The sequence below is a fragment of the Halichoerus grypus genome, chromosome 8 (genome assembly GCF_964656455.1).
Source record: "Halichoerus grypus chromosome 8, mHalGry1.hap1.1, whole genome shotgun sequence".
NCBI lineage: Eukaryota > Metazoa > Chordata > Mammalia > Carnivora > Phocidae > Halichoerus > Halichoerus grypus.
Window position 1 is genome coordinate 106,782,839 of NC_135719.1, and position 21,144 is coordinate 106,803,982.

At 36.2% G+C, this 21,144-nt stretch overlaps 1 protein-coding gene and 1 long non-coding RNA gene across 8 annotated transcripts in view; one reads left to right on the plus strand and one right to left on the minus strand.

Moving 5' to 3' along the window:
- Positions 1-1,144: 1,144 nt before the first annotated feature.
- On the minus strand, positions 1,145-13,930 carry GNPNAT1 (glucosamine-phosphate N-acetyltransferase 1). 6 transcript variants are annotated; one of them, XM_078053704.1, is made up of 8 exons: positions 13,692-13,930; positions 12,207-12,379; positions 8,653-8,805; positions 8,232-8,399; positions 6,729-6,791; positions 5,106-5,233; positions 3,874-3,935; positions 1,145-2,354 (listed from the first exon to the last, which is right to left on the minus strand). In XM_078053704.1, exons 4-8 carry the CDS (start codon positions 8,383-8,385, stop codon positions 2,207-2,209), a joined length of 555 nt encoding a protein of 184 aa, XP_077909830.1. In that variant the 5' UTR covers positions 8,386-8,399; positions 8,653-8,805; positions 12,207-12,379; positions 13,692-13,930; the 3' UTR covers positions 1,145-2,206. The 6 variants fall into 6 exon arrangements, with proteins under 6 accessions (XP_077909830.1, XP_035954325.1, XP_035954322.1 ...); XM_036098432.2 differs by lacking the exon at positions 8,653-8,805 and having other exon boundaries at positions 13,747-13,930; XM_036098429.2 differs by lacking the exon at positions 8,653-8,805.
- A 94-nt stretch (positions 13,931-14,024) lies between these two features.
- Positions 14,025-21,144, plus strand: part of LOC118539683 (uncharacterized) — a 200,476-nt gene continuing 193,356 nt past the window's right edge. For both annotated transcript variants that reach the window (XR_013440697.1, XR_013440698.1), the window contains exon 1: positions 14,025-14,147. This is a non-coding gene — a long non-coding RNA (uncharacterized LOC118539683). The remainder of the gene's footprint in view (positions 14,148-21,144) is intronic.

Consider the following 21,144-nt stretch of genomic DNA (forward strand, 5'->3'; position numbering starts at 1 on the left):
TTTAGCTCAAGAATATTGCTGAGGATTAGTTGAACATATTTGGAGTTGGAAGTGAGGGAATTCGTGTGTGAAGGAAAGGGTATATAGGTCATCCACAGAACAGCTTCTAGCCCGTTTAAAAAAAAAAACTTCTTGCTTTGACAGTACCATCTTCCCTGTCAGCCTGCCTACATACTATTTTTCATCAAATCCAAGATGCTATCACCACACTGTTATTTTACATATCACTAAAAGGGAAAATATTGTTGAATAAACTGTGGCAAGCCACTGATCATAAAATGCATCCTGATTTCTAAAATGTTAGTGTAAAAATAAGTGCATCTTAGAGTCAGGGAAATACAAATAAACAAAATATGTGAGGCATGATAAAAATCATAGCTGTCACTTCATTCTACCTTTTCAAAAGCAAATGCTTTAAAATGTGAATATATAGTTTATATATTATGAAATGTTTTATGCAGCTTTTTCTGTACTGAAGTTTACTCAGTATGGCTTAGAAAATTTTAAACATACTCTGGCTAACTAAAGCTAAATATAGATCACCATTTTGCTCAATGACACAATTTTTATTACTGTACTTTATAACTCTATTTCCTGTAGGAAGGATTTAAGAGAAGACCTTAAGGACACTAAAGGGATTTATTTAAATACTAACCTTGTGGACAGTTTTACTTCAAATTGTTCAGAAATGAGAAAGATAAAGCATTTAATTTTGCCTTCTGTTACGCTTTTTTAACATGGGTTTTAATTACTAGAATGTACCTAATAAAGCTACTGTCATGCTACAGTTGTAGGACTCCTGAAATGGCAAAACTGGCTGAAAAGGCAAAAAGCATGTTTGTTGCTTTCACTAGAGACAGATCACTTCATATGCATAGGTTGTTAGCAGGTAAGTAGTGCACCCTCTACTGGTGAAGGTTTTTTGTTGTTTTAGAAAGCCAACTGTAGCTTACTGCAAGGAGAGAAATCCTAAATCCAGTTGAGGTAGGTGTGAATCAGAGGGATAAAAAGTGGTTGGTCTTTATCTTCCCAGTTAATTTTACAAAGCGTACACAAAACTGAAATCTTATGAACCAGGATGTGACCTAATAGTTCAATTGAGAACTCAAGAAAAACAAAGACATTAGAATTCTAACAAAAGACCTCATCGTATGAACAGGTTTAATGTAACATGGAATGCAAAAGATCAGAACAATTAATAAAATATTGAATCCTTCAACTTGAAAAAATAAATAAATAAAATCAAAACAAGATAGTGACCAGAATAATAGTACCATGACAATCACAGTAAATAGAAAAGCTTCCATCAGCATTTTAAGGATGTAACAAATGCAGTATGATACATATTTAAATATTCCACTCAGTTTTGTCATTTATTTCTCATAAAAATGTTACTCAGAAGAAAGGCTTCAGACATCGATGATGAGAAATCAGGTTAGAAATACGTAATGTACCAAGATTTGTTAATTCACTGTTAAAAAGTACCTTATATTTGCTCTTAGGTATTTTAAACAAATGAGTAATTATATTTCACATATAAGACAGGTGGTACCTTATCTGCGTAAGAATTATATAAACTTTTAGATGTGCACTTAGATTGCTTTACTTTGAATCTCGTTACATTTTATAATTTTCATTTCTACTTTAAAAGGCTGACCAGGTTGTTTACCAATATAGAATTAGGATCAACAGATGTTGGACTGGACTACATTTAGTTACATCTTACCCAATTTCACATGATATGTGGAAAAATGATACACTCCTAAGTGGTTTTTGGTGTTTCTTTGAAACAAAATACTCATTTTATGAATGTGATAACAGCCTTATTCATGGTATGCTTTTTTTTTTTTTTAACAAGCAGTACAGATAGCAGACACAGAACTCCTTACTACCTATACTCTTAACTACAAAGAAATGAAGCAAACTTTAGAAAAATACAATGCAAGAAAAGATTCAAGTTAAAAATATATTCCTTTGGTTAAAAATCATCCCCTTTATAATACTCATTTGTAATCTAAACTCACAGCATGTCCCACCAGCCCAAAGTAATCTTCTAAATGTCATTATATTTATTGTATTCCAATGTTTTTTTTCAATCCAGTACTTATGGAGGTCACTGGGTTGCAGCAACAAAGTATTTTAACTCTAGGAAGAGTATCGCCTTGTTGCATTAGCTCTTTTGACAAATGTCTTTCTTAAAATATTTTTACTTTAGAAACCTCCGACACATGTAGTTTTCTTCAGATACTGTATATCCGAACTTTTTATAGAAACCGACATTTTGTGGTAGACATTCAAGGGTAATCTTATAACAGTTCAGTTTCTTGCTTAGTAAAGTAAGGGTTGATAATAACCTGAAATTCAAAGGCGGGGGGGAGCATAGAGCATTTGTTAATAAAAATGCATTTGAGTAACTTAATATGAATGAATAAAAATTACATAAATAACAACATCAAATTTATATTAGAAACAGGTTTAGAACATGACTTTTCTCACTGTATTCATTTAAATATTCAAATTTTGAGTGGAAAAGCATTTAATTCACCCAAAGCATTTTACTGTTTCAAATATACTTTATCTAGTAATCACTAGTGCATTAATAAATAGGACAATACTAAATTCACCCTAAACCCTCTTTAAAAATAGGTTTAATATTAATGTTAACACTAGAGATTGTCAATCTTTTAAAAAACATGGCCAAAATTTTAAATTTTTTCCCTAAATCTATTCAAAGTACTTAGGAACAGTCAGCATTCCCACATGAAATGAGTAAGTAATGGCTTTGTTCTTTATCATTTTAAAGCTAATATTTCTGAAAGCATATATCAGATTAACTCTGGATTGCTCTAATTAATATGAAATAGAAACAAAGCAAAAAAGGATACATTTTTCAAATCCTTAAAGAATCCAAACCCAGTATAAGAATGTGATTCTAGGGGCACTTGGGTGGCTCAGTGTGGTAAGCGTCTGCCTTCAGCACAGGTCATGATCTCAGGGTCCTAGGATGGAGTCCCCCTTTGGGTTCCCTGCTCAGCGGGGAGTCTCCTCCTCCCTCTGCCCCTCCCCCTGCTCGCTCTCTCTCAAATAAAATCTTAAAAAAAAACAAAACTGATTCTAACTGCCTTAGGGAGGAAAAAAAACAGAAAAGATCTACAAAAATGTGCCCAGAGGGTTTTCTCATGTTTGCATAGACTGAAAAGTTGTATCATTTTGAAGACAGAACATCTTGGCTGAAGTTATTAAATTATAAAAGATATGACAAAATTAAGTGGACCAGAATACTAGAAGCTGGTCTGTTTTGTTCACTGATGTATCCCAAATACCTTGAATAATATCTTGCACAGAGCAGGTACTTAATATTTGAGTGAATTCCTTAAAACTCAGAAGAGATGGTATTAAGAAGCTAGTTCTAGCTTATAAAATAGGCAATAAACCTATGAAGCTTGAATTTATTTTAAAAGATTTAGATAAATGCATAGAGGATTATACAGGAAAACCTATTTTAGTATAGGTTTCAAAAACTTAAAAGACAGAACATTTCCTTTGTTTTTAAATATGACTGGGAGATGGGTTGATCACTTAGCCAAAGTTTGTTTCCTACTAGTAGGAGAATACTGTTACTAAAAGTAAAAGTTAATAAAAATGTTATAGTCTATAAAACAGTATACTTCCAATTTCTAAACCTTTATATGATAAAACATATAAAAATACTTTGTTTCTTCATTAAATTTAGTTTAAGCTACAGAGTCAGCCTAACTAGTGACACCCAAAAAGAACTTCAAACAGGAAAACATCTTTTAACAAATAGCAAGAAACTATTACGAGAAACAGGGAAAGTATCTAACCAGGGATACTTTGTTTCTGCCTACTTACAGTTTGCCAAGCTGCTTCCCTCTGCATTCATCACTAACAACAACATCTTCTACTCTTCCTCTCTGAAAATATTTACAATGTTTAAAGGACTAGGCATGTAGTTTTGTTTTTAGCTAAATCAACAAGTGACATAATTCAGATAAATGTTTTGTAAACGAACTTCAAAAACCAAAATGCAAGCCTTTTTTACTTATTATGGAGGAAATAATACAATGAATCAATTTATGACCTGATCCTGTTTTGTCTATATCCTAAATCTTCGCACCCCACTGTTTTAAAGCAGATTTCAGAATCCACATCACCAAAATGTAATCTTGGCATGTTCATACTATACCATCTTACTCCTTGCTTAATAGCAATTTCAAACATCCAAATACAATTTATTAATTTCTAGTAAACACCACCAAAATTCATACTTCACAGAATACATTCCAAGTGTTCCTACCTTATTTTCACTGGGTTACCTATGTTCTCATGTGAGTCACGAGTAGTGAACGAGCATTAGAAATGTCACAATTAGAGAATACAGTTGACCCTCGAACAACATGGGTTTGAACTGCACAGGTCCACTTTATGAGATTTTTTTGATAAATACCATACTGTAAGTGTATTTTCCTTATGTTTTATAACATTTTCTCTAGCTTTATTATAAAAATACCATATACAATATATATAACATACAAAATATGTGTTAATCAACTGTTTATGTTGTTGGTAACACTTTCAGTAAACAGTAGGCTATTAGTAGTTTCGGGAGTCAAGTTACATGCAGATTTTTGACTGCAGGAAGTGGGGGGGGGGGGGGTCTGTCCTTAACTCCCATGTTGTTCAAGGACAATTATATTCTGAACCCTTTAACTCCTTGGAAACTGATGAGAATTTGTGTTAATCTATATACAAAGTATTGTTTAAAAAATAGCATCAGGTATTCTAATCATTACTGCCAAATTTTATGATGCTGACTTGGTTTCTCTAGGACTATACCAAATCTGACACCTTACAGAAAAATTTTTAGCAAACAATTCAGATTATTAATACATTTTCTTCCTCCTAATTTCCAGAACACAATGGGAAAATGTTACTAAGTGATTTCTGAGAGCTTTATTCAGGGCAGTACAGCTCTCATTTTACAATGAAATGCAATGAGAAAATAGATTTGTCTAATGGAAACTCAAAGTCAGTTTTGCTAGAAAACACCTGTTTTATTCATAAGCATTAATGTGAACACATACCTTAGCACAGGAATGGATGAATTTATGTTCTATTATCAGAGTTGCCGTGGCAACAATTTGTCCTAAAGTCACATCTTCCACAACTGTAACATAATAGTCTCCAGATTTCTTCATGTGCTCAAAAGATTCTGTGTATTAATTGGAAGAGTATTATGTGGTAGACATTAAACTTTAGTAGGTGCCATAAAAATACTAGGATTAGCTTATTTCATTATTGAATATTTAAAGTTCTTTCATCATGGTGATTTAAGAAAATATTAATATCATTAAATATTAATATCATTAAATATAAAATATTAATTAATATTAATGACCAAGTGATTAAAACATCACCAATCATTATCAATGGAAATATGGTCTATACATTTTAAAAGTCTGCTAGCAAAGTACAACTATTAACAGCTATTACAGGTGAACAGCACTTATAATACAGCACTTATAATACAAATAAATTGTAGATGTTGCCACTTCTGTGACTAATGAATTTTAGTATCTTCATTACTTAAAGTCAAATTAACATTTACACTTGATATTTGAATAGAACAAAACTGCAAATTTTATAAGAATGTTTACATGGCTCCATTCTGTAATTTTTAGTCTTCGGGCTTCAAAATATTTTGACAAAGTAGTTTTCAGTTTTCCCTTTGTGACCTGAAGTGTTTAATGACTCCATGACTTGCTTTTTAAGAAACAGAGTCCTCAGTTTTGCTTGTTTTGAAAGCACCTTGTGAAGTAGGTGAAAAATGTCCCCATTTCTAAGTAATCATCCCAAAGTCACATAGATAGAATAGGAGCAAAGATGGAATACTTTCCTCTCAAATTGATTTTTAGTACTTAAATTGCCAAAATAATGGGTTTCTCATCTAATCTGATATGCATGCAAAGAGGAATTCAGGAATAAAAACTGAGCCTAATATTCTCACATATTGTTTATTTCCATAGTCTTGTTCTAGATAGGGTTCTGGAGGGGAAAGAAGAAATAAATTCAATGAAGGAAAACAATGAGAATCAGAAAATGGTGATCTTCATCTTGGGGGAGGGTCAGATAGAGTACAAAACAAAATTACCTAGTGAAGGAAATGAAGAAATTATAGAAAACAGGAGGATAGTGTTAGAGCACTGGATGGAATCAGGAAGGTTCTAGTCTTTTCCTTACCAATAACTACTTGTGATCTTAAGTCATTTGACCTCTCTGGATTTCCATTCTCTCATATATATAAAAAAGGGGGGGCTGAATTATAAATTCGAAGATACCAGTCGATCTTAAAATTCAATATAAACAAATTAAATTTAGAACATAATTTCTTACCCTTTTTTATTTGGTGATGAAATTTCCATGAATAACCTAACCACATGAAAAATACTACAATATAAAACAAACTAGAGCTGCCACCTAGCTACAGTAATTATCCAGAAGTCAGGTATTTTGTAAAACATGATAATTACTACACTTGGATTCTAGAACAGGTTAGCCACATTAAACATTTAAATAATAGCTAATTGTTGTATGAATAATTTCTAACTATTTGAACAAAAAACACAAGTAGACACTGAACATAGCTCCAAATGAAAAATCTTGTTTCCCTTTATTTTTCATTCAGGAAAAGAGGCTGTAGTACTTACTCATAAATTGTTCAGGGTTGACAACTCCAGTCTCTGTCAGTTGACCTAGTACCTTAAAAAAACCTAGTTTTGAAAAACAGATTTCAAATCATGAGAAGACCAAATAAAAGATCAATCGAAAAAGCAATGTGTGAAGCTGGTGGGGTTATGGACACTTGTGTTTTCAAAACTTTCTGTAATCATTTTAAAATTAATTTTATTATTTAAAAAGATTAAACTGAAACCTGTTCTTTCCATAATCACTACATAAAACAACAGGTTCTACCAATGTTTTTGCCTACATGAGATTTTTGGAATAGTGCAGACCCTTAATGATTCAAGATTTATAAAACCAGCAGGTATGTAATTTGCATTCAGTTTGATGCAGGGAATGCCAAATTTTCCCAAATACATGCTTTGGTGCAAGATGATTATTATGACCAAATACGGTAATATTTTTAAAGTAAAATACATATAATATTGTTGAGACTAATTTTTAAAGATTCCTGATTAATTTCATAAATGTTAATGTGAACATTTTAGAACTTTGAGAATCTTAATTTCTACACGCTGAATAATTAGTTTGGCCAAAATTAGTTTCTTTAGATTTCCTACCAAAAAGAAAATGAAAAAGTTGCTTTTTTTATTACAAAAATGAAAAAGTTGATTTTGTATTAAATTTAAAGAAATCATTTGGAGAATTTAGACATTAAAAAAAGAAATATATGTAAACAAAACCTTTGCAACTTATCCAAGGCATATTATCTCTACCCTCATTCCCCATCCAGCTTCTTAGAGAAGATTTTTCCTTACGTGCCATTATAGATGATAATTTTACCTTTATGAAAAGTCTTTTTGGATTCTTAATTAGGAAGGAGTACTGTTGTACTTTAAGTCATTTGAAATATTTCACAGTAATACCTGGTCTTAGCCATGATATATATATATTAGAATTGTCTCAGTCACTTTAAAAATTAAGTACAAAAGGGGCACCTGGCTAGCTCAGTTGGTGAAGCGTGCAACTTGATCTCGGGGTCATGAGTTCGAGCTCCACATTGGGTGTAGAGCTTACTTCAAAATAAATAAAATCTTTAAAAAAAAATTAAGTACAAAAAATAATTCAAAAGTCAAACATTTTTTAATTATCAGCACCATTATGTTTCTGGAGAAAATAGAATGCCAATTACAGTTGACCCTTGAATAACACAGGATTGAACTATATGGGTCCACTTTTTTTTTTTCAATAAACACAGTACTGTTAATAAATGTTCTCTTCCTTATGATTTTAGTAACATTCTCTTTTCTCTAGCTTACTTTAAGAGTACAGTATATAACACATATAACGTGTTAATCAACTATTTCTGTTATTGGCAAGGCTTCCAGTCAACAGTAAGCTATTAAGTGTTTGGCAAATCAAAGTTTATACACAGATTTTCAAACGCACAGGGGTCAGTGCCCCTAACCCCCATGTTGTCAAGGACCAACTGTGTAATTCTAACCAGGATTTGTAAACTGAGTCCCTACCTCTATTTAAGTCAGCAGTACAAAGGGGCCTCAAAACCAAACCTTCTCCAGGATGTGTTGGGGAAATGGCTGGAGAAAAGGTAGCTGTATTCTGGCTCCAGTCCACTTCTTTGAGTAGACTTGGGTCAAACATAGGAGTTTCATCAGGTTTCATCTTTGCAGTAAGATCTAAAATACAATTTTAAATGGTAAGGCATTTTAATATGGAATTAGGATCAGTGAGAAATTCTATTACTTAATAAAAATTAACACATATGCAAGATAACTCATTCTATCCTGAATCTAACATAAATGCCACAACCACAGATAAATAGAAAACTCACGGTGAACATTAGACAGTAAACAAGTGACTGACTTTGTAAGTTTTAAACTAAAAACCATATTTTCTAGCAAGTATTTTAAAACATTTTTCTTGGGGCACCTGGGTGGCTCAGTGGTTGAGCAACCAACTCTTGGTTTCTCCTTGGGTCATGATCTCAAGGGTCGTGAGATCGAGCTAGCGTTGGGCTCTGTGCCGGGCGGAATTTGCTGGAGATTCTCTCTCTCTGACCCTCCCCACGCTGACGTGCGTGCTCTAAAATAAATAAATGAATAAAATCTTAAAACATTTTTCCTATGGGTTGGTGCTAGCATAGCACTGTGAATAGCTGACTTAACATGAGCTTTTACTTTTTTTTTCATTACTGGATTTTATTACTGGGCTCCAAAATTATTTGTTGGTCTTACCACTAAGACTTACTGGGTATGTTACTTGTTTATGTGAACCATGAACAGAAGATAATTGATGAACTGGCTTAGATTACTTACTCTCCACATTCATTCTAATATCTGGTCTTAGCTATGACAGATTTGTATTAAAGGTACCTGTTGGATTTTATTTTCACACCAGATTTTCTAAAAATCTATAATGTAAGTTTCTCAGCTGCATTTAGGCAGCTTAAGAATAGCCAGTGTTTTTCATGCTATTATAAAAGGGTCATTTATGGTATTGTCCTCTTTTTTGAACATTCAGAAATGGGCAGATTACTAGGTGTAGTCTAATAAAACAGACTAAATAACAAATATAAGGATAGAATAAAGCATAAAAATGGGAGCAGCGGCATGTCTGTGGAACAGAGTTGCTAGAACAGGGTCTTCCTAACAACTGTTACGAGACTGTAAAGCAACCCCCCCAACTTCCATTTCTATCTCTTTACCCAGTTAAGGAAACTATTCTATTTGATACTTGCTTCTAGCGCTTCTTTGAAACAAAGAATTTAAAGATATATAGCCATAACATTACCATAAAACAAGGAAACATTACCATAAAACAAGGAAACAAATAGGAAAAATTAAAGTCCATTTAATGACAACGGTTTTCCCTATAATCCCACCCCCATTATGTTCCCTATTTCCTAAATCACACTATGCTTAAGGGCAATCCTTAACTTTTCCTTAAAGGTCCATTCAACTCCTGCCTGTGGAACCCGACACAACCCTATAGGACACAACCCTATAGGTAATGCTGCACTGTAGTAGAGGCTTTGGGAAGGTAGCATGATGTAGTAACAGAAGTTAAAATTTGTTCAGCACTTATGATGGATCAGGCATTGTTCAAAGAACCTTACACAATACTAATTCATTTACTTCAACAATCTCACAGGATAGGATAGATTAGCAGCTCCATTTTAACAGATGAGGAAATGCAGGCAACACATGGTAAGTAACCTGCCCAAGATCACAAAATTAGTGGAGCCGGTAAACCTAAGACAGAAGAGAGCATGAGCTCTGGAGTCAAAGCTGGTGTTCAAATGTCAAATGTGATTATGGCTAATGTCAACTCTGACAATCTGTTTCCTCATTTGTAAAATGGAGATGAAATTATTAGAAGGATGAAATGAATTATTATATACAGCACTTAACAGTGCCTGGCACACTGCAAGTGCTCAATGGGATATATTCTAGTTAGCCACTAATTAAAAATTCATGTTTATAAATTTTTTAAAATATTTTTCATCATTAAATTAATTCATGAGTCAGGCACTGTGCTGGGTACAGGGGCTGCAAAAAGGATGACAGGTTATATGTTTATGTTAAACTGAAACTTTCTTGGATAGGAAAGAAAGAATAAAAAAATAATCATAGTTTATTATGTAGAATACCAAAGGGCTTTTTTTTTCCCCTCAAAAAGCACTCAAATATGTTATGCCATAAACACTATCCCTGGTTCTAAGACTAATAAGGAAATAAATTGTGATGATTAACAATCATATCAAATTTAACAAGCTTACAGTCCACTTGAAACAGATTTTTTTATAGGTTAACTTTAATGCATGCATTTTACTGTTTGTCCCTGATAATTGGATCCCTGAGGCTTTTGGGTTTACGCTCATCTCAAAGATGAGATGAGTAACATCATTGTAACAATACTGTTTTTTGGGTATGCAAATAAACAGGCTAAATATTTATTAACAAAGTAAAACGTATATATTAAATACAGAAGCCAGAGAGTTAAAAATTTAGTTCGTCAGGGCAACACACTAAACAGTGTGATGATCATTTTATTTAACATACAGTTGTAACCATGAAATTTAAAGAAAGCTCAAAAGGGAATTTAGATGAACATTAGAACAATTTAAAGTTAACTAGATTACTTTTTCCTATGAAGATGCCCAAGTTTACAATAGAATATAGCCTAGAGAACACAAAATACAGTTAATAATTTCCAAGAGAGAAAGGGGAGAGGAGGTACACAAGAGAATTAGGATTACGAAGCCTTTAACTAATGAATTTTAAACAGTAAATACTACTATTTTCCTATGCTTTTCTTTAATCAGATGGTCCTATTCCATGAATGTTCAAAAAAATATTGGCTAAAATTTATGGAGTGCTTTGTATTTGTTAACTCATAAAAATACAATGAAAGGTCTATCATTATTATCCCCATTTTACAGACCAGGAAGCAGGCACAGTAATTTGCTCAAGATAACAGAGCCAATAAGGAACAGAGTTAGGATTCAAAACCAGGCAACAGAGCCAGCTTCAAGGGCACTGGACCTGTGCAGTGCCCAAGGCCCCCCACTTGGTTCTACTTTCTGCTGCCACTGTTTTGAGATTCTTAATTTTTCAACAAAGAGCCCTCCATTTGTGTTTTGCGCGGGTTACCACAGATTATGCAGCCATTCCTGCATGACTACAGATTCTATACTCTTAGTACTGAAGATGCACTAGTGAAGATGAATTCCCTACTTAATTATACAAGTTAAAAATTTAGTCAAAAGCAACACTTATAAACTGTATTTGGAAAATAAGAGTATCAGATATGTCAAAATACAAAAAACAAAGCATTCTGAATAGAAATAAGAATCCATTAACCAGGCAATTAGATTAAAATGTTTTTATGACCTATTTTACAAAACAAAGCCATACCTAAAGTTACTTGCCTTTATCTTACTCCATCCCCATTAAGTAAAATTCTGCTGGTGCCCAATATGCTGAGAAAGTTAAAATAGGATGTGATTTGATACCAATTTCAAAAGATTTCAGAAAGGAATGAAATAAATTTGGTTTACAAAAGAAATAATATTTTAGCATCTTAAGGCACCCACGGTATTGCAAAACCAGGAAATTTCAGTAAATAGAATTGCAGTTGTTTGAGGCTAAGTATCATTATCACTGGGGTGATTGATTTTAAAAAGTAAACTCTAGGGTCACCTGGCTCAGGTCGTGATCCCAGGGTCCTAGGATCAAGCCCTGCAAGGAGCCCTGCACAGTTGGGAGTCTGCTTCTCCCTCTTCAGTTCCCCCTGCTTCTGCTCTGTCAAATAAATAAATAAAATCTTAAAAAAAAATAAAAAATAAACCCTAACCCTCCCTAAATATTTCTCCAGAACTTTTCCAATTTAACTGCCAAGTTAGCACGCATTTACAAGGCCCACACATGCCTTACAGCCCAATGAGTGCCTAGTGAATGAATAACAAATGGTATAAGACTTACTTGAAGGTCACATTTCAGAAAATCCAAAAGAAGAAAGATTGCCACATTGCCACAAGTGATATCACAAAAACCATACACCAAACTCATTTTTACTAGGATGATCAGGTTTTCATTCGGTTGACTATTCTTTGGACACAATTTCAACAATTTGGTTTCCCAGCTTCCACAGCACACTAAAATACAAATAGGGAGGAGGTGCTGCAGAAGCAAGCGACTGAGAGCAACAAGTAATAACAGACACTGGGAATGAAAATTTTAAAAAGCATAATCCAAGGCCAAGACTAAAGTGCTTAACATACGTTCAGAGCCACCGGGCCATCACTACATTACTTCAGTACATGATGAACGGGGGAAAGTTTGCTGTTTGAGACTTTAGGGTTTGTCTACATACATTTCATGACAATTTGAATAATAATTTGACAAAATTTTTAATCTAAAGAACACTTTATTCGAGGATTTAACAGGCCTGGCCATATTTAATAAACTAGGCAATTATACTTGAGAATTTTAAAAAGTATTTTCTGATCGTTTATTTGATCCCTATAATCTGGCATTATTCCCAGACTACCGATTAGGAAACTGGAGCATATGGAGCCCCAAGGTAACACAGCAAATGAGTGAATTGGGACTAGGATCCTATCTTGCTTTCCCATCTTGAGCTCTAAAATACCATACTCAATAGACACCAATCTACATCATCACACCAGACAGGTAGCTCTAATTCTAAAAAATGTCAGCGAATTCTGCCTAAATAGAACTGATCTAAATGATTTCCTGAGATCCATTCTAAGATTTGTTCAGGAGTGTATAACCTAACAAAACTAATTCCATAATCGCCCATTTCAATTTTGTACGAAATTTTAAGAGTTCGGCTTACATAAACATCAGCTCCTCTTATAAGGGAAATCATAGTGTCTAGGGGTACAAGCCCCGGGAAAAGAGACAAAGGATGTCCCTCCTTCCTGCAGTGAAAGCCCCAATTAGTCAGTGCAGGATGTGATCTTCGGAGCAGGAGCATGTCCTCATGCGGCTCCCGACCGCCGTGGGGTGCACCTCGCAAAGGAACGGGTAAAAGAGGGGTCGGGGCATTTGTGCCTGTTCAAAACCAGTGGCAGCAGAGACTGAGCAACTGTCTCGATCCTCCACGCTAAAGCCTGCTGAGCGAAGAGTTAGTTTCGACCCCAGTCCCTGCTCCCGCAGCCCTGTACGGCTGGACCACTGGCCCCATCCCTAACCTCTCTCTGCTCCAGGCGCGTGTCCGCTCAACTTGCTCGGAACCGCGCTCTACAACCACACGTGCACCGACCTGGCCAAGCTAAATGCGCGGCTCCCGGAACAGACACCTCCCACCCGGGCCTAGCTCGCCTCGCCCGGGGGCAGCAGTCACAGTCACACCTGTTTGATAAATGTGCAGGCAGGCCCGCGACGGCCCCCAGGACACCCGGCGCGCCCCGCTCTCGCTCCCCGGCCCCCAGCCTCCCTCACCCGTGGAGGCCTCGCGGTCGGCGCTCCTCTCCAGGCCCGTCGGACTCTCACCCACCCCGGTACACAGCACCAGATCCGGATCCGGCTTCAGCGCCAGCCCCACCTCCTCCGCTACCTCCCGAGCCACGGTTCCCGTCGCGGCCGCCGCTACGCGAGCCGCGACCACGACGTGGCAGCGCCAACGCCTCCGCCCCACCCCGGGCCGCTTACGCAGGGCCGCGCGCAGGCGGGCGGAGGCGCTCCGGGGGCGGAGGGCGAGGGGCGGGCCGGGGGGCGGGCCGGGGCGGGGCCTGCGGCGGGCTCTCGCACGTGGGGCGCGGCGAGGACCGCCCCCGCGGGGACTCCGCCTTCCGGCGGCGCGGGGCTGCACCCCGGCTGGCTACCTGCGGCGCTACCCGCGGCCTCCGGCTCTCCGCTTCTCTGGAAATAACTCAGCTTAGGAGTCAGCGAAGCAGTGTAAGTGCTGATAGTGTGGGCCTCTTTCATTTTCGGAAGCCGGACGTTCGGCCTCTTACCCTCTTCGGTTGCCCCTTGTGGCCCTCTTTTAATAGTCCATTTAATTAGGACTTCGGCGACTCACTGGCAGCTGGAAGCTCCTCATCCTCAGTTTTCTGAGTCACCTCCATGAAGCGGGGCCACTACACTCATTTCACATCCTTTTTGGATGAACCATCCAAAACCAGGGTTGAGGCACTGGTTCTCAGCTGTGGCGGGTTTGCCTCCCAGGGGACAGCTGGCAATGTCTGGAGCTTTTTCAGCCACATGTCTGTGGGAGAGGTGTCACTGGAGTCTCTCCAGATTGACAGAGGGTAGAGGTGGGGAGAGACCAGATACACTGTTAAACATCTTGAAATACACAGGACAGGGCCCCCCAACAACGTTTCAACCTGGTCTGAAATGTCAGTACTGCTGAGGTGGAGAACCCCTGGGTTAGGACAAGAAAAAATGACTTTTCTCTGAGCTCCCATTTCCAAAAGACATGTCCTCATTTTACAGATTAGGTAACCGAGGTTCAGAGACGTTAAGTAATTTACCAAAGTCACAGAGCTCGTAGCTCCCATTCCTTGCCTTATGCCATAAATTTCAACTCACTGAAATTTGAAATTGCAAAGTATTTTATTCTTCATACTGTTCAGTGAACACCGTATATAGTCTGCCAGGAATTATATTTTCTGCTTATTTGTGAGATTTAAATTCCAGTTAACACTTTTACTGGTTCATGCATTCTCACACCTTCAAACAAAAGTGGGGCTGATGGCATCCACATTTCTGTGTCCATCCTTCCTTTTACCCTTTTGCGTAGAAAGGTTTGTATAAGACATAAAAAGAAATAAACACCACAAATACTAAGAAACATATAGCTTTGTTTCCTTATCACAGTCTGGCCCTATGTTTTCAATGAGTTTCTTCTGAGCAACAGAATCCTGTAAATTTTATAATTTAACAAGAAGTGAAGCAATCAATTATAAAATTTATCATAGAACACAGTTCTAAAACGTACCCCAAAAGATCTCCTGCATTTCCGACGTATTCCTCCTTTTCCCTTTTGTACCAAAGGAACAAAACTTCTCCTTAATAGTCACTCTAGCCAGTGCAGTGCCCTCTTTCTTTGCCTGCTGGTTTACATGCAGTGAGGAACCCAAGGTGGCCAGGTGACAATCTCAACGTCTACTTTAATGGAATCATTGATGTGTTTTCTAGTCATTTTTATTTTATTTTGTTTTTTTATTGAGATATAAATCACATATAACATTGTATTAGTTTTAGAGGTGTAACATAATGATTTGATATATATTGCAAAACGATTATTTCAATAAGTTTAGTTAACATCCCTCACCACACGTAGTTACAAATTTGTTTTTCCTTCTGATGAGAACTTTTAACATTTACTCTCTTCGCAACTTTCAAGTATAAAATACAGTATTGTTACCTGTACTCAAGCCATGCCTACATTACATCCCCAGGACTAATTTAACTTATAACTAGAAATTTGTGCCTTTTGACCCCTTCACGGATTTTGCTCCCTACCCCCCAACTCCGCAACCACTAATTTGCTGTCTATATCTATGAATTTGTTTGTTGGGTTTTTTTTAGATTCAACATAGAAGTGAGATCATAGAGTATTTGTCTTTCTCTGACTTATTTCACTTACTGTAATGTATTAAAACTCCATCCAAGTTGTAAATGACAGGATTTCCTTTTTAATGGCTGAATAATATTCCACTGTGTGTGTGTGTGTGTGTGTGTGTGTATACACAAACTTCTTTATTCACTCATCTAACAGTGGACACTTAAGTTGTTTCCATGTCTTACCTATTGTTAGTAATGCTGCTATGAACATGTGGGAGTATGTATCTTTTCTGGATAGTGGTTAAATTTTTTTTGGATAAATATGCAGACATGGAATTGCAGACCATATGATAGTTTCTGTTTTAAAATTTTTGAGGAACATGTTTTTGTTTTTGTTTTGGGTTGTTTAGAACAGTTTTTTTTAAGTTTTAATTTTAATTCCAGTTACTTAACATACAGTGTTATATTAGTGTAAGGTGTACAATATAGTGATTCAGTAATTCTATACATTGCTCAGTGCTCATCATAATAAGTGTACTCTTAATCCCCACCACCTATTTCATCCATCCCCCTACCCACCTCCCCTCTGGTAACCATCAGTTTGTTCTCTATAGTTAAGAGTCTGTTTTTTGGTTTGTCTCTCTTTTCTCCCCCCTTTGCTTGTTTGTTTTGTTTCTTAAATTCCATATATAAGGGAAATCATATGGTATTGTCTTTCTCTGACTGACTTATTTCGCTTAGCATTATATTCTCTAGCTCCATCCATGTTGTTGCAAATGGCAAGATTTCATTCTTTTTTATGGCTGAATAATATTCCATTGTATATATACACCACATCTTCTTTATTCATTCATCTATGGATGGACACTTGGGCTGCTTCCATATCTTAGCTATTGTAAACAATGTTGCAATGAACATGTGGGTGTATATATCTTTTTAAATTAGTGTTTTTGTATTCTTTTGGTAAATACCCAGTAGTGTGATTGCTGGATTGTAGGGTAGTTGTATTTTTAATTCTTTGAGGAACCTTCATACTGTTTTCCACAGTGGCTGTACCAGTTTGCATTCCTACCAACAGTACAAAAGTGTTCCTTTTTCTCCACATCCTTGCCAACACCTGTTGTTTTGTGTTACTGATTTTAGCCATTCTGACATGTGAGGTGATATCTCTTGTAGTTTTGATTTGTGTTTCCCTGATGGTTAAGTGATGATGAGCATCTTTTCATGTGAAGGTTGGCCATCTGTATGTTTTCTTTGGAAAAATGTCTGTTCATGTCTTCTGCCCATTTTTTAATTAGATTGTTTTTTGGGTGTTGAATTGTATAAGTTCTTTATAAATTTTGGATTCTAGTCCTTTATCAGATATGTCATTTGCAGATATCTTCTCCCATTCAGTAGGTTGCCTTTTAGTTTTTGTTGATTGTTTCCTTCACAGTGCAGAAGCTTTTTATTTTAATGTACTCCCAATGGTTTATTTTTGCTTTTGTTTCCCTTGCCTCAGGGAACCTATCTAGAAAAAAGTTGGTACAGCCAGTGTCAGAGAAATTATTGCCTGTGTTCTCTTCCAGAATTTTTATGGTTTCAGGTCTCACATTTAGGTCTTTAATCCATTTGGAATTTATTTTTGTGTATGGTGTAAGAAAGTGGTCTAGTTTCTTTCTTTTGCATGTTGCTGTCCAGTTTTCCCAACATCATTTGTTGAAGAGACTCTGTTGTTCCTATTGGATATTCTTTCCTGCTTTGTCAGAGATTAATTGACCATATAACTGTAGGTTTATTGGGGCACCTGTGTGGCTCAGTCGGTTAAGTGGTTGCCTTCAGCTCAGGTCATGATCCTGGGGTCCTGGGATTGAGCCCCGCATCAGGATCCCTGCTCAGCAGGGAGCCTGCTTCTCCCTCTCCCTCTGCCCGTTTCCGTGCTTGTGCTCGCTCTCTCTTTCTCTCTCTCAAATAAATAAATAAAATCTTAAAAAAAAAAAAAAGAAAAGCACACACACACACACAAAACAACTGTGGGTTCATTTCTGGGCTTTCTGTTCTGTTCCATTGATCTATATGTCTGTTTTTCTACCAGTACTATACTGTTTTGATTACTACACCTTTGTAATATAACTTGAAGTCTGGAATTGTGATGCCTCCAGCTTTGTTTTTCTTTTTCAAGATTGTTTTGGCTATTCAGGGTCTTTTGTGGTTCCATACAAACTTTAGGGTTGTTATAGTTCTGTGAAAAATGCTGTTAGTATTTTGATAGAGATTGCATTAAATGTGTAGATTGCTTTGGGTACTGTGGACATTAGAACAATATTTGTTCTTCAGGGGCGCCTGGGTGGCTCAGTCGTTAAGCGTCTGCCTTCGGCTCAGGTCATGATCCCAGCGTCCTGGGATCGAGCCCCGCATCGGGCTCCCCGCTCCGCGGGAAGCCTGCTTCTCCCTCTCCCACTCCCCGTGCTTGTGTTCCTTCTCTCGCTGTGTCTCTCTCTGCCAAATAAATAAATAAAATCTTTAAAAAAAAAAAAAAAAAAAAAAAAGAACAATATTTGTTCTTCAGATCCATAAACTTGGAACGGCTTTTCATTGCTTTGTGTTGTCTTCCATTTCTTTCATCAGTGTTTTATAGTTTTCAGAGTACAGGTCTTTCACCTCTTTGGTTAAGTTTATTCCTTTATATCTTATTATTTTTGGTGCAATTATAAATGGGATTATTTTCATAATTTCACTTTCTGCTGGTTCATTATTGCTATATCGGAAAACAACAGATTTCTGTACATTGATTTTGTATCCTGCCACTTTACTGAATTCATTTATTAGTTCTAGCAGTTTTTTGGTGGAGTAGTTTGGGTTTTCTATATATAGCATTATGTCATCTGCAAATAGTGAAAGTTTTACTTCTTCCTCACCAATTTGGATGCCTTTTATTTCTTTTTGTTGTGTTATTGCTGTGGTTAGGATTTCTAGTCCTATACTGAATAAAAGTGGTGAGAGTGGACATCCCTGTCTTGCTCCCAATCTTAGAGGAAAAGCTCTTAGTTCTTCCCCATTGACGATGATGTCAGCTGTGGGTTTTTCATAAATGGCCTTTATTGGGGCACTTGGGTGGCTGCTCAGTCAGTTAAGCGTCTGCCTCCGGCTCAGGTCATGATCCTAGGGTCCTGGGATCAAGCCCCATGTTAGGCTGCCTGCTCAGTGGGGAGCCTGCTTCTTCCAATCTCTCTGCCTCTCCCCCTGCTTGTGTGTGCATACTCTCTCTCTCTCTGTCAAATAAATAAATAAATAAAATCTTTTTAAAAAATGCCCTTTATTATATTGGAAGTATGTTTTCTCTAAACCTCCTTTGTTGAAGATTTTTATCATGAATGGTTGTTGTACTTTATCAGAAGCTTTTTCTGCATCTATTGAAATGATCATATGGTTTTTATCCTTTCTCTTATTGATGTAGTAATGTATCACATTGATTGATGTGCAAATATTGAACTATCCTTGCGTCCCAGGAATAAATCTCACTTGATTGCGGTGAAAGATTTTTTTAATATATTGTTGGATTTGGTTTGATAGTATTTTCTTAAGCATTTTTGCATCTGTGTTCATCAAAGATATTGTCCTGTAGTTCTCTCTCTCGCTCTCTCTTTTTTTTTTTTTTGGTGGTGTCTTTTTCTGGTTTTAGAATCAGGGTAATGCTGGCCTCGTGGAATGAATTTGGAACTTTTCCTTCCTTTTCTATTGTTTGGAATAGTTTGAGAAGGATAAGTATTAACTCTTCTTTAAAGGGTGGTTTGGTAGAATTTGCTCGTGAATCCATCTGTTCCTGGACTTTTGTTTGTTTGGAGTTTTTTGGTTACTGATTCAATTTTGTTGCTGATAATTGGTCTGTTCAAATTTTCTATTTCTTCCTGATTCTGTTTTGGGAAGTTATATGTTTCTAGGAATTTATTCATTTCTTCTAGGTTGTCCAATTTGTTGGCATATAGTTTTCCATAATATTTTCTTATAATTGTTTTTATTTCTGTGGCGTTGTTATTTCTCCTCTCTCATTTGTGATTTTATTTATTTCAGTCCTTTGTCTTTTTTTCTTGATAGGTCCTGGGTAGAGGTTTATCAATTTTATTGATTTTTTAAAAAAGAGTTATTTATTATTTTAGAGAAAGAGAGAAAGCATGAGTGGGAGGGGCAGAGGGAGAGGGAGAGAGAAGCTCAAGCAGACTCTGCGCTGAGTGTGGAGCCTGACACAGGGTTTGATCCCACAACCGCAAGATCACTACCTGAAACCGAGAGTCGGACTGACGCCTGGCCAACTGCACCACGTAGGTGCCCCTTTATTGATTTTTTAAAAATTTGTCCTATTGTTTTTTAGTTTCTATATAATTTATTTCTGTTCTAATCCTTATTGTTTCCTTCCTTCTGCTGGTTTTAGGTTTTATTTGTTGTTCTTTTTAGCTCTTTATGTGTAAACTTAGTTGTTTATTTGGGATTTTTCCTGCTTCTTGAGGTAGGATGGTATTGCTATAAGCTTTCATCTTAGAACTGCTTTGCTGCATCCCAAGGTTTTTGACCCATTGTATTTTCATTTTTATTTGTTTCCGTGTACTTTTAAATTTCTTCTTTTATTTCTGGTTGACTGCTTCATTGTTTAGTAGCGTGTTATTTAGCCTCCATGTATTTGTGGTCTTCCAGATATTTTCTTGCTGTTGACTTCTAGCCATTGTGGTCAGAAAAGATGCATGATATGACTTCAGTCTTTTTGAATTTGTTGAGGCTTGTTTTGTGAGCTAATATGTGATCTATTCTGAAGAGTGTTCCATGTGGACTTGAAAAGAATGTGTATTCTTCTGATTTAGGTTGGAATGTTCTGTGTACATCTGGTAAGTCTATCTGGTCCAGTGTGTCATTCAAAGCCATTGTTTCCTTGTTGATTTTCTATTTAGATGATCTGTTCATTGATGTGAGTGGGGTGTTAAAGTCCCCTACTATTATTTTATTATTATTGATTAGTTCCTTTATGTTAGTTATTAACCATTTTATGTATTTGGGTATTCCTATTTTGGGTGTATAAATATTTATAATTGTTATATCTTCCTGTTGGATTGTCATCTTTATTATTATATAGTGTCCTTCTTTGTCTCTTGTTACAGTGTTTGTTTTACAGTTTAGTTTGTTCAATATATGTATTGCTACACTGGCTTTCTTTTGATATCCATTATCATGATAGATGTTTCTCCATTCTGTCACTTTCAATCTGCATGTGTCTTTAGGTCTAAAATAAGTCTTTTGTAGGAAGCATATAGATGGGTCTTGTTTTATCCATTTGTTACCCTATGTCTTTTGATTGGAGCATTTAGTCCATTTATATTCAAAGTAATTATTGATAGATATGTATTTATTGCCATTT